This window comes from Cheilinus undulatus, linkage group 17 (assembly GCF_018320785.1).
Source record: "Cheilinus undulatus linkage group 17, ASM1832078v1, whole genome shotgun sequence".
In the NCBI taxonomy this organism is placed as follows: Eukaryota; Metazoa; Chordata; class Actinopteri; order Labriformes; family Labridae; genus Cheilinus; species Cheilinus undulatus.
Window position 1 is genome coordinate 18,032,356 of NC_054881.1, and position 13,980 is coordinate 18,046,335.

At 37.8% G+C, this 13,980-nt stretch overlaps 1 protein-coding gene across 2 annotated transcripts in view; it reads right to left on the reverse strand.

The window, feature by feature from the left end:
- Window positions 1-2,026: 2,026 nt before the first annotated feature.
- vldlr (very low density lipoprotein receptor) overlaps window positions 2,027-13,980 on the reverse strand; it is a 98,359-nt gene continuing 86,405 nt past the window's right edge. The window contains exons 17-20 of one of the 2 annotated variants that reach the window (XM_041810892.1): window positions 10,319-10,378; window positions 5,766-5,843; window positions 4,849-5,018; window positions 2,027-3,216 (exon numbers count right to left, since the gene is read on the reverse strand). In XM_041810892.1, coding sequence (XP_041666826.1) covers window positions 3,181-3,216; window positions 4,849-5,018; window positions 5,766-5,843; window positions 10,319-10,378 — 344 coding nt within the window. In that variant the 3' untranslated portion in view covers window positions 2,027-3,180. The remainder of the gene's footprint in view (window positions 3,217-4,848; window positions 5,019-5,765; window positions 5,844-10,318; window positions 10,379-13,980) is intronic. The other variant, XM_041810893.1, reaches the window with a different exon arrangement.

Here is a 13,980-nt window from a genome sequence, read left to right on the forward strand (position 1 = left end):
GGTCACCCACTGTTTTTACCTAAAAGCACTCAACCTACATGGAAAGACATCCTAAAAACACCCTGATGGCTTTAACACCGTCTACTGCTTAAACACACACAGCTGACATCTCTTCCAAAATCTTGATCACAGACACACAAGACAGCAACACAAACAGGTAATCATGCATGCAGGAATAAAGGGAATGTTACTGGAATTAAAAAGAAATCAGGTCAAACATACACATAGAGTAATGAGGTAGGAAGTGGCTCTCATCGTCTGCTGCGGCTGACTGAGATGATCTGGGTGCTTAAAGTTTTAAATACTATCATCCTCTTTTATCCATCTCTTGATCTCTTTCTCTCCTCCCACTTACAACAGATCATAACTTCGCAGATCTGTCTGTGAGGGGCTGGATGGGGCAGATAATGTTGGATTAATACATCTAAATTTTTATAATAATTTTATTTTCTAATGCCCTGTTGCAGAGAAGTGAGGAAAAATATAAGGAGACTACAGCTGTTCTAGTGACTGCAAGCAGAGTATTGCTTGAATTGCATGCTTGTTCATACCATAATCAGCATCAGGGTGGAAGGAGCTAAAGTCAGGGAATCTCTGTTGTCTATTTAGAGAGCATTCACGTCTGCAGGTCTACGAACCTTAGCAGTCGTTGACCTCGCTCTGTGATTTTATGTGGTCTTCCGCTTCATGGCTGAGTTGCTGTTGTTCCTAAACACTTCCACTTTCAAGTACTATATATCACTTATTTCATGAACTGTCTTATTGCAAAGTACCACGCTTGTAGTCACCAAGCTCTTCAGAACGACACATTTTGTATCACAAATGTTTGCAGATGGAGACTGCATGGCTAGGTGCTTGATTTTATACAGTTGTTGCAATTTTGTATTTCTTGTGACAAAATATCTTAGTAGATAAAAGTTGAGGTTAAACGGCTTAATACTGAGAGAAAAGTAAAACGAAGTTCTGTGTCTGACAACTTTGTAACTTTACTGTATCAAAGAAGTAATGCATCACCTCAACCAATTCTGTTAAGTTATTGAATGTGTTTTATGTGCCATAAAAACTATCCTTTAGTATGTGCTGTTTTGGATTTATGGAGAAAGGAGAGTTTGTTTATCTGGTTAAATTTAGTGTCAATGTCAAACAATGTTGAGCAGATGTGCAGTGTTTTGTTGCTTCTGATTACTCTTAAATGAAGATTACTCACTGCCCCATCCTCTCTTTACATTTAGGTGGAGATTAATCCTTGCTGCAGTTGAACAGGGATAATGAGCAGATGGAGCTGAAAACTTGCCAAATAAAATGGTTTAAGTACTTCTAATGCACAGCCTCAAAACATTCTTGGTCCCTTTGCTGACGTCAGCATGCAGAGTTTAGACTTGTGTTATCAAGGAGGAGGTTCAATTGCGTCAAATCTGATAGCAGAGGTCATTCATTCTACCTGTTGCTTTTTGAAAGAGCCAGTAGCCAACATAATCTATATTATGGACTGTTAGACTGTCTCATATCTCACTGTCCATATATCAGGATGAAATTCATGTGATATATTGTATGTATTTTTATGATATGTATATCCCACTGGTTTTCAAATGTTGTACTTGAAGCAAATCCAAGTGTGCCATGGAAATTTGTACAATCTCTGTTAATAATACAGCTGAAGATACTGAAATGTGTCAAATAGGCTGTTTTGCATTTAGTAATATTATATATATATATATATAGAGATATATATATATATATATATATATATATATATATATATATATATATATATATATATATATATATATATATATATATAGATATCTTTGGGCTTAAAGGGAGTAATTTGCTCTGCATTGCACTTCACGTGCCCATTGTTGCACAGATGGAGGGTGTGGAAATTGAGGGTAAGCTAAAGTGTAAGTTTGACAAGCAGCCTTATTTGTTAAAGGACCTACACACTCCTCCATTTTTTCTGTTTGTTTGCACATTTAATACAGTGAGTAAACACAAGCATGCATTATAAAGAAGACAGGATGCCATGTTTTCAACAATGTTGTGGATTAGATTTAATTCAAGTGATTTGCAAATCAGTTTCTTCACAGATACAGACCTCTTTAAGTTCCCCTCACTGTACACGGCTAGAAAAGTTCACAGCAACAGCACATAAACATACAAAATAGTTTTACCAAATTCAGCTGTAGTGATTTTTCTCATTTTTTTGTGTTTTTTCTTTGTTGTTAAATTACATCTGAACTCTAACCCTGGTATGATGCCCAACCATAGCAAAAAATTGATTTCAAGTCAAATGTATACAATCTTATTTACAGGAGAAACATTTGATCAAAGTGCATTGAAGAGAGTCCTGATCGAACGTTGTGATGGATTCATATGTACAATGTTTACAAATGCTGTAACCATGGTGATCCTTACATAGCTTCTAATAATAACAATGATAATAATAATCATAATAATAACACTGATTGGAAAAACAGCTTGTAAGAATGCACCGCAGGAGGTACCTTTTGAGAGAAATCGTAAATAAAAATGGACAAATGAAAGAAAACTTACATCTTACTTTACCGCCAGAAACAAACATACATAAATATTCACACATCTGAGCCTGCTGCAATAAAGTAAGCAAAAAATACAGTTTGGACCAAGTTTCCCCATCCATCTTCTTTCTGAATAAGGTCAAACAGGAGTCTCTCAGAGTCCTTTACGCAAATGCTGACAGCGCAAATCCACTTTGAAATCCCATCAAGCACAGTTGATCCATTTCTAGAGAGAATGACTGAGTCCTCTTATCAGGTTTCCAGTCCAGAGTCCCATAAAAGTGCAGACATTCTCGCAGTTTCCTCATCTGTTGAATAAAATGCTTCTACTCCTTTAGGGGATGGGGCAAAGATGATGGTAAGCATAGCCGAGGCCCAAAAACAAAAAAGAAACCAAAGCATAAAGAAAAAAAAAAGCCCTCAAAACTTTGGACAGAAGAGTTATGATTCACTGTAGTATTCACATAATAAATAACATTTCATTGGGTCATCCTCTCCACAGATGATGACATAATGCACTTCAGAAGGCATGTGGTCGTACTGTAAGGGCTGCTGCTGCTGTGGCTGCTGTTACGGACAACCGGCGGCATTGGAACGAGGCGGCACCATGCATCTCTTCAGGGCACCATAAAAAAGCAGACGATCATGATATATCGTCATCTGTGCTCACTATAGAAATCTGGAGATAGAGAGGGATGGGGAGGAGACAGAGGAAGGATCGGCTTAATAAAAGGCAAGCAAGATAAAACAGCCTAGCCTGTTGTTTCTGAGAAGGAATTTATGGCTCAAATAATAAAATTATGACAATGTAATCCACAAATATTGGCCTTTAAGACATGAATTAACTGATATGTTAGAAAAGCTAATGCACTTTATATTTCTGATTCAGATTTTTTTTATTGCCATTAGTGACTTTTTTTTCCCCAAGAACATTAAACTGCTCACCTGAAGTCACAACACTTCATTTAACAGTAAGGTCAGGCTTCCTAAATCTTCTTAAAATCAAATTTAAGACTTATTAAGACCTGAACTGAAAAAAGATACCTGCTATTTTTTCCACAGGAAAAATGCAGAATTTTCTGATTTAATGTTCAAATGTTACTCTGAAGACCACTCAGCAGTCACAGTCACTCTGAAGACCTAATTAGTCTCTAATACGTGTGGGGACATTTCTCGCTGTACGCTGGAGCTTTTAGAAAATGTGCTGAGATACTTATTTTTCAATGTGAGATTGTCATTTCCTTAAAATGAGACAGCCATGGTGCTAAATAATTATTAAACATGAAGGCATAATGCTCTACAGTGTGAACGAGACATGATAGAGCTTCTCAATACTTGCTGTACAGGTGCCACAATGCTGCTTCTTTTTTTGTGTTTTCTGGGGAAGCCTTTGATAACGATAAGTCCTCTCTGTGTGGTAATTTTTTTGTCTTAAATTACTTTACTGATATCAAACACTAAAAGCACCTCATTGAGTACTTGTATCACACTTGCTGAAAATGAAGATAGGATTAAGATATCTTAGTTAACTTACCATCTAAAATTTAAAACCTTTACAAGTAAAAAAATCATTCTATTAGACTCTTCATGGCCTTTTTAGTGATCTGCAAGAACACTGGAATTAAATGTCAAGTTTACATCTTTGACAAACAACTTTATCTGCAGCTATTTCACTAAAAAATTTTTATTGTCGTTTTACCCCTGCAATGACTGATTATCTTATTTGTTTACAGAAATTAATTTCAAAAAAGTTTGCTCCCTGCAGGTATTTTTCTACTTTTCTTTCCTGAGCGATGGGACAGATGTTTGTGCTGCAGCTGTGAGGGTGATGTCAGAGGTTTGAATCCATCTTGTGACTCTGGCCGGGCTTAGGTTAATCTGTTTAATCTGTGTACAGAGAGATGTGCTCTGTGGACAGCCAACAATGCTCTAAGGATTACAGAAGGCCACAGGGTCAGGGTGAGAGTGGAGGTCATGCACTCTCTTTTCTATACTTTACAATGACATTATTTTAACTGCACAGCTGATCACAAATTCTGCAGCAGAACAATATTTCTTTGTTCACCTAAAGAAGAACCCTGGGCCAGACGTTTCAGACATCTGTGGCACTGAGCCAAGTGTGACAGCATCTCTCTTTTTGTTGCTGCCATCTTTCAATAGCTCAGTACCTTCCCTGTGATGTAACCACCTTTATGTTTTTTACCATCCCAGAGAGATTGTCATTATTTAAGAGAAGCAATCATTCAAGGAGTTTTATTTTGTGGATTACTACAAAAGCATTTGCCAACATTTTGTGCAGCTGTTTACTCACAGCTGGGTATGTGTGCCCCACGTTGGCGCCGTGTCGGGTGATGTCTATGTTAAGGTCTTCTTCTGTGGTCTTCAAGTAGACTGGGTTGTCAAAGTTCATGCTCTTCTGGTTCTTCAGCTGCCAGTTCCTCCACATCAGGTAACCGCCTGCTGCAGCCATTGCTAACAGCACTGAGCAGGACAAATGGATAATTCAGGACAAGGAACGACTAATAAGGCAATAACTTAAGTTTCCACTTTGCATTTACACAAATGCTTTGTACCCTCCTTTAGTTATACTTGTAAAAGCTTGTTACACGGCTGGACTGTTATGGTGAGAAGGAGAAACGACTGCAGCCAAAAAGTCAAATCGTTACTGTTCAGCCTGCAGGTTACTGATTTATCCTATTTCTTTAGATGCACTTTTACATCTTAAAAACCTGTGGAATAATTCCTTCGGACTAGGAGTTCAACAGATCTAAAAAAAACAAAGAAACATGGAGTTCTTCTTTGAGTGACAGTTTATCGATAGGAGATTTAAACTCTGATATGGTGTTGTGGTGCAGAGATTGTTTAAACATGACTTGTATTATTTAAAGCTAGTGCATCGAATGAGACCAGAAATAGTTGAATCTAAGTCTTTATTAAGGCCATGGGGTTTTTCAGCCATAATTTATATACCCCCAAAAGCTTTCAAAACTTTCTTTTTGTGTCACATTTCTCCCCAACAATATTCTGGAAGAAACTGCCAAATTCCAAAGGCTCTTCATGTGGATGGTAAAAATTGTTGTGAAAATCCAGTCTGGCCTTAGTTTGGTTCTGCTAGCCTTCCCTAAAGCATTACATTCTTCTTATATTTTCTTCTGTGGTATTCAATTAACAGCCTACAGATGAATTAGAATTATTTTGTTTAAGGTGCAAGTAAGTTTTTCTACTCACAGACAGGCAGTATGGCCCAGGCAGCAGCCGATCCTTTAGCTGTTGAGTCCACCTGGATCGATGTGCTCACATTGGCCTCTGGAAGACAAAACAAGAAACCCCATTTTTAAACTAAACATACTGAGAAATAGCACATCATAGAAATGAAATTAGAGATTTGTTAAAGGCTGTTCTGTGACCACAGCTGCCGTTTTTTTGCACTGGCAGTCAAAGACATTGTATTTTCTTTATATTGATATAGAAATTAAAGCGCAAACATCTTATGAAGTCAAAACAAAAACTTCTTTTTCATTAGGAGGATTTGGTACTAAAATTGTCTATAATTGTCAAGCTATAAGAATATCAGGTCACAATTTAAAACCAGTAAAGACTGCATCCATTTGAACGGCTGACATGATGCCAAGACTGTGGGTTTGACAGTTTGTTCAGAGTGCTAGGCAAAGAACTTGCCCCCCTGGACCGCCATAATCCAGCCTCACAGTGTTAAAGCAGCGGGACAAAATGTTCTGTCTGTCTGGCAAAGAGTGAGTGACATGACTGGCAACCAGCACGGCTGAAAGCGGCGCCAGAGACCTTGGGACAAAGAGAAAAATAACTATGTTAATTCTTGCTCTTTCTGCCAGTCAGGCTCCTCACTGCCAAATGACTTCGTCATCAACATACCTCAGAAATCACCAGACTCAGAGCTGACAAGGATGCATGTTTAAGAACTGGAAACAGCTTCTAATTTCACACAGTGGTCACTCGTGGTACTGCACCCATGGTACTGCCAGACTCTTAAATGAGCACCAACATAGAGAGGCGTTTCTAAAACTGCTTTATGACACGTTGAACTGCTTAAGGTCAAATATGGCTGAATATTTAATGGCATTTTTATCTCCATTCAAGACATAGGCCAGCAGAAGTAATTAAAATCAGATTTAAACAACAATCCACTTGTTTATATTATACACACATAGAAAACTCGACAGTAACTTCTCTCAGTTTGTGGCTTATTCTGAGCCACTTTGGTCAGATACAGCTCTCCAACACTCTGCCATTGTTTAAAATGATTGAAAAAGATGGACATATCCATTTTACATCATGTGCATATGGCCGACAGTGCATGCATGTCCAATCATACCATGCTGAAGCACATCAGTGCTAAGACCATGGAAGTGTACCATTCCTGAGCACTGCTACAAAGCTCACAAAAGCTGGACCTTGAGGGTCAAGCAAGCTGGGGCACAATATGGATTGATGAGTGCAGTGGTTCCACAAAAACTCATGACTCAAATTTCTTAAATTTTCAATAACAAAGTGTTTTAATGAGAAATAGGACAGGCTGGACTTAAAATGGAGCAAAAACGTGACCGAACACTGAGATGAGACTTATCCTTCAAAATAAAATCATGTCAAACTTTTTGGTATAGAATTTCTAAGGAACACATCCGTCACCCACTGAAAATGGCTATGCAACCCACTTTTAGGTCTCGCCCCACCAGTTGAAAACCTAGAGCCTAGTGTGCGCAGCAAAATTGCACATGTTAAATTAACAATGGGAGTGATACATCTAACCCTAGAAAAGTGATGATGTCAATGATAAACTTCTTTCAAGGTCTTCACATTGAAGTCTGTATTTATTTTTTTCCAAATGCTTTCATTTTTAACACCCACATTATGAAATGTGCACAAGTCACTGGCAGCTTGACACAGCATACCATCACTGGTTTGTTTTAGGTAGAGATGGGGGTTGTAAATGCATTACATCTTTTAAATTTTGACATAATACCTTGCCGCAAAAGGTAAGAAAAATACCATGGTATGATGTTTAGGCCATAGTGCTCAGGCTTATGCCAAGATAATAGTGATGGCCAAGGTTGGAAAAAAGGGCCAATATTGGGCTGTAATAATGATGATAAACATATAGATACTAAGAGTGTGATCTGTCAGTCCACAGTGAGACGTTCATAGTGACAGCAAAATGCTGAAGGGAGTACAAATCACAACTTTCAAAGGAACTGTGGATTGGACTCCAGATTTCTTAACTTTGTCAGTGAGACTCAGTTTTCAGGCCCACTTATAACTCAAACTCAGAGATGTGTAGTTTCATTCTTTAAAAGACCTTATTCCCTTAAACAGCTGGGCAGTGTTTCAGAAAACATAACTCAAGAGAAATGTGCCTTACAGACCAGAGAAACAAAGTGTATCAGGCTTTCACAGCAAAAAATATGTTCATTACTTGAATCTTTTATCAAAGGCTTTGGTGTCGCATGGGATTAGAGTTTTATAGTGAGAAAGTTTAAGCACATTTCAATACATTTCATTGCTAAACTGCAATAATTAGGGCCAGTATATCGAGTTTCTATGGAAAAAGAAAAAAGAATATATTGTGCAGTGTATAGGCAAGACTTTAAACTCCATGTGTGCCAGCATAATTTCTTTGCTTATTCCTAATAAGATAAATTAATATTGTTAGAAAGCAATGTCAACAACAATAAGCAAAACAGAAATGTTAATGTCTGCTTCTCTCCTCAAACAACTATTTCCCACAAGTTTTCCAAAGGATTTGAGAAACAATCTAGAAATATCAAACTTTGATTCCACTGAAACCATGGGAGATTCATTGACTGAGTTTAGGTAACTGTGATTGCACTACCTTGTTTAGTCACTGGGTGATGCTCCTGGACAAAGATTGCAGAATAACATCTGCTACAACAGGAGAAGGTGAAATTATTCACCTTATTTTAATCATCAGATAGATTTACATACATTAAAGAAGTAGAGCAGGTTGATTATTTAAATTCAAGCTCTCATGCAAACAGTGAGGGGATATGAGTGGGAAGTTTTTTTTACTAAAATGAAGTCTAGAAACTAAATCAATTCAAAGTAACTGAATGAAAATCATGAGACTAACAGCAGTAACAGGAAACGACCTGAAACTAATCAGGAAAAAAACCCTCTATGATCCTGTTGTTACTTGCTAGGTTCACATTCTGCCAGTTTTAACCTCACTGTACTTGTTCATGACTTGTGTATCTGAAATGTGGGTTAAGCTGAAAAAAATGCAAATCCACTCACAGTTCAAGCCTAACCTGAAGTCAAATCTGAGTCCAAGTACAGAATCACAACAACTAAGGAAACTTACTCCCGTTAACAAATATAGAAGAATTGCAAAGCAGTTCCACTCAAGTTGCACAACAGGTTTGTAAAGCAGAGAGGAACAAAATCTATTTTTTAGCAGACAAATTCCCAGAGCTGCATGCTGATTACACCCTCAAGCATGTGTTATTTTTATATGTGAATATATTAAGCATGAATTTGATTACATCCATTACCTCAGAATATAGAGAAGGGAAAACAAAATTATGCAGAACACAAATATAACCTGGTTAAAATACTCGAAGTCCCATTAGCAAAAAAACAAAACAAAACAAAAAAACAGTACTTTAGGTTTGTTGTATGACAGAAGGCTGTGGTTTTGACCTCCAGGCAAAATTTCAGTCATTAAAAACACCTTCAAGTACAAAAAATAAAGTTTAAAAATAAAAAAATAAGGCAATGATATCTACTCTACTCTAATGTTTCATTTTTTAAGTGTAAGTGTGATGTGAGCTTCCGTTTCTCTGCGGTCTTTGTATGAGCAGTCTGAGTTGCTATGTTGTTGAATATTCTCAAGTTCCTGATATTGCTCCTTCAAATAAAAAGTCTTTATTAACAGAATAAACAGGGACTTTTTTGTGATGAATTTGTCAGAAGTAGAACAGGTCTATCATTGACTACTCTAGCCAGCAATGCGAGCAGAGAGCAGGGACTAATGGTTTCTGCTTTCGGAGAGAGAGAGACACAACCATAGCCAGGCTTTGTCTGCTCCCCAGTAGTTAAAATTAGGTAAGGTACATACATGTTAACTAAAATCATGATAAAACACTCCTCAAATAGGTTACAAAAGGTTTCAACCCATAAGCAGCTTTTCCATCCTAAATTGTTCCAAAAACCCAGCCTGATGTTTATCAAATAAACCACTTAATTATTTTATTATGGTTCCTGACTTTAGTGAAAATATAAGCAGGGTTACAGTGCACACAGCAGAAGAAAGACTAGATTGAATTAGCCCATGTAGGCTTCAGGCTAACTGACCACCAGTTACAAATCAAGCATAAACAGATTTAAATCACTTACTGCAGAAGCCTGGAGCATCTTAATTTGCAACATAACTGAGCAACAAACACTAAAGCACAGAGACAAGAAAAGCCAATTCACAGATCAAGCTGAATGGAGAGGAACAAAACAGCCAACTTGGGATATTAAATCTCAAAAAAGCAGTTTCAAGAGGTACAGGAGGCGCTTTTATATTTCAATTCATCAGCAAAATCACAAATAAAATGCAAATGCAGCCAAAGACATGAAAGAATAATGTTTAAGTTAAGCAAAGAAAATATAGATACTGCCCCTGAGTCCCAGCAAATAATGAGAAAAGGCATATTTATATCATTATAACAAAGCCTGACATGCTTAAAGCAAGCCTGCATCTCAGCGCAGGAAGAAGAGCAGGCGACAGCTGGTGGTTTTACCTTTGGGTGGCTGGATTATAGCTTTCCCAGCATCCTTTGAGGGACCTTTGGTAGAAGAGTCTGTTACAAAAAGAGCCAAGAGTCATGCTTTTGTTTACAAAACTTAAAAAATCCTCACATCAGGCTGCCCTATTTTTAAACTGTGCTCATACAAGTAGGCCTGTGAAAATAGATCAGATCTCAGGAGATGAAACTAGTAAATAAATGCTCGATAGATGAAAGCGAGAATCCAGTTTTCTTCATCAGAAAGCCATCACAAAGATGAGATACAACACAAAACTGGGCTGACACCAGCTACACTGTACAGACACAGCAGTGTTACATCTCTACAGTAAGACAAATTCTTATGGTCTGTCTGCTTTGATACAAATGTTAACAGTCAAACAAGACTCACCCACAAGCTGGTAAGGAAAAGAGGCACTCAGATGCTTTTTTAACTCATTGAAGACACTGTAAAGTTTACAGTAAAGCTCATTAATCAGGAGGTCTCTATCAGCTGCTGTACAACCAGTACAGACCGAGCAGCAACAATAAACTCCTCACAGGCTGATCAATAAGCCTCGGTAAGCAGAAGCAGCAGAGTGTTGCAGTGTTTACTGTAAAATCACCGCTCAGAAAGGTCTGCTGTGTAGGAGTAGAATAATAATGCATATCATCTATGCTGACAAACAAAGCAGAGCACAGTCGTACTGAAGTGCTCTCAAAAGAATTCACCTACACAGACTGTACCTGAGATTCTTTACAGATCAAATGATTGCTCTAGAATAAGACAAGTTTATTTATCATTAGTACTGCCATGATACCTGGAGCACTACAAGGACTTAGCATTTCACAGCTAAAATTACAATGATCAAAACTGTTGGGGCAAGCAAAGATAATTTTACTCCAACTCAGTCATTATCAAAAATTGCCTGATTTTGAGGTTTAAACAAAGCCTCTGGATTGAAAATGAAATTACATTTGGATGTTCAGTTCACGAATTTGATTTTTCCTTTCATTTTGACCATCTAGGACCTCACTAAATGTTTGCATCAGACTTCTTCAGCCTCATATTTGACTCTTAAGGCTCATTTATGCTCTATGTTCAAAATGTAAACAGATAAGGAGGCAGATTTTGGTCTATAGCACTGATCATCAACTGGAGGCCCGGGGTCTACATCAGGTCCCCCACAGCTTCCCATCCGGCCCCCAGAAAATTATTATATCAAGAAAATGTGAGGAAAATATGCTATGGTATTTACTAGGGATGCACAGAAATGAAATTTCTTGGGCGAAATGGAAAACCGAAAATGAGAAAACCAAGGCCAAAAAATGAAAACCAAAACACCAAAAGAAATTATTATGCCAATTATTAGTACCATTGCATTCATGGCTATGACTGTGTACTAACCTCACTAAAATCAATTGTAATTGCATAAATTAATATTAATACTTCAAAGAATAAATCACTGACATTCCAACAATACACAATATAAAATAAAATAAAATACAAAATAAAATGTGTAACTTGACCCCACTCATGTATACATTAAATCAGTGATTCTCCACCTTTTTTCAGTCGTGTACCCCCTTTGAAGTATTTTTTCAGCCAAGTATCCCCTAAACAGCTCAAAGCTTTTTGGCCAAAAAGGAAGACATTAAAGAGTGCTGTGATAGCTGTCTGATTTATCAAACTTTTTACCTGATAAACACTTTGAAATTACAAATATTAGATTTTATTTTTTCAAACATTTTAAATGTTAAAAATGCACAACTAAATTCATGGCAGATCTTCTCATCACTAAAAGTGAGAATTCAAATTAATGTATTGAAAACAGTGACGGGAAAGGCTTTAAACCCAGAAGTGTGCAAAACGCTGATCGGCTGCAGCGGTCTCTCTGGAACAATTTGGAAATAAAAACATAGAACTAGAGAGAACTAAAAACCTGTAAATAATTAACTAATTATAAAAAAAGACAGCTTCGTGCCCCTTTTTGAGATCACAATAAAAATCTCTTCTTAAACTAAAATCAGGAACTTAGTTATAGATCAGCATTTATTCACAACAAATAAATCATGAACCTTTTTATGAATGGGGGGATTGTGAATTCAGTGACTGACAGGCATGTTCCAGTGTGTGTCAAACCATCCTGCCATGGGGGAGACTCAGGGGGTTTTAGGGTCATTAAATTTCAGAGCCTACAAAATATTAACTCCGGTTTATAAACTTAAGGTCCTTACACTCTATACGCAATTTTTTTCGTGCAAATTATTCACACAAAATGTTTACATTTCAAACCTGTAGCGAATCAATGCAAGCTGCCAAACCAGCAACATCATTTCGCCGCGCAACATTGCTGCTGATATTTAAGTTTCACTCTGACAAGCACACGTAGTGGTGGTGCCGATTTTTAAGGCAGACAGAGGAACAAAAACGTCCTCCTATCCAACACCACCTGATATTTGTCCTCTTCTCATATCTGTCTGTATCCATGCTTGTGTTTTTGCCTCTTTTTTAGCCTGGTAGAGAGGGAGACAGGCAGCAGGATGTCCGACATGTCTATGTGAACCTAAGTGCGCTACTCACACAGCTGTTTCTAAACTAATGGGACTTTAGTGAAATATTTACCAACAAGTCTCCTCTGACCTCAGACATACGACTTACAAATGCTCCAGATCGACCAGCTAAATTACTCCTCTGACCAGTCTGGAACACAAACAAGTGAGCCAGTCTGTGTGCTGTGGAGAGAGTTAACTCCCCTCACCGCGAGCCTCAGCTGCACCCTACTCTTATTGATAACATTTGACACAGAATGAATGAAAAGTCAGTCCCTCCTCTCACAAACTTGGCTGGCACAGTGAATGAAACAGTGAAACAAAACGGCACTGACCTCCTGGCTGTGCGTAAAAGTGCCGCGCTACGCACGGAGTGAAGGACAGAGAGGGAGAAACCTTTTATCTTCCGCTCCAATAAATATCACTGTTTATCAGAGGACACACCGCAGATGTTCGCAGCACGAATGTGATTTTAGAATGTACGTAACACACTCGCAAAATCGCGTTGCTCCTGTTGTGCAAAAAAAGGCGCTATTTCTCATGCCCCTATTTGAGAACCACTGATCCAAGCGTGTGCTGGCCGTGGCTTTTGCTTGCGTCATCACAACATCGTGTTTCAGCCTTGTTGTTTCAGTAATAAAAGTCTTTCTGCCGAAAACTGAAAATGCACTTTTGGGCCATTTTCAGCGGCTGAATTTTCGGTACATCCCTAGTATTTATCGTGTTTTTCATTTTCAAAAAGATTAAAACAATTTCTCTGGATTTGCTTGATGCTTGAACAGTTTCACAAAAATCCCCATCAGCCATTATTAGTAAATAAGATACATGATAAAAGCACACTCGTTAATCCATCCTTGATTAGATTGGGTTACAGTATCAACCTACCAATTTCCCTACCTGGAGATCGAAAACAGAAGACTTGTTTACTGTATGTGTTTTTCACTAATCAGGATTAGACATATTTAACTCAAACTCAGTGATGAACAACATGACAGCCCTAGAATGATGTGGCTAAAATATCTCAATCGCCCCCTTGTGACTGGCAGCAGTATAGGTGATAGGGACTGAATTTACTACAATGGCTAGAATTAAGGTACATTTCAAAGGAAATCAAAACATCTTTGTAG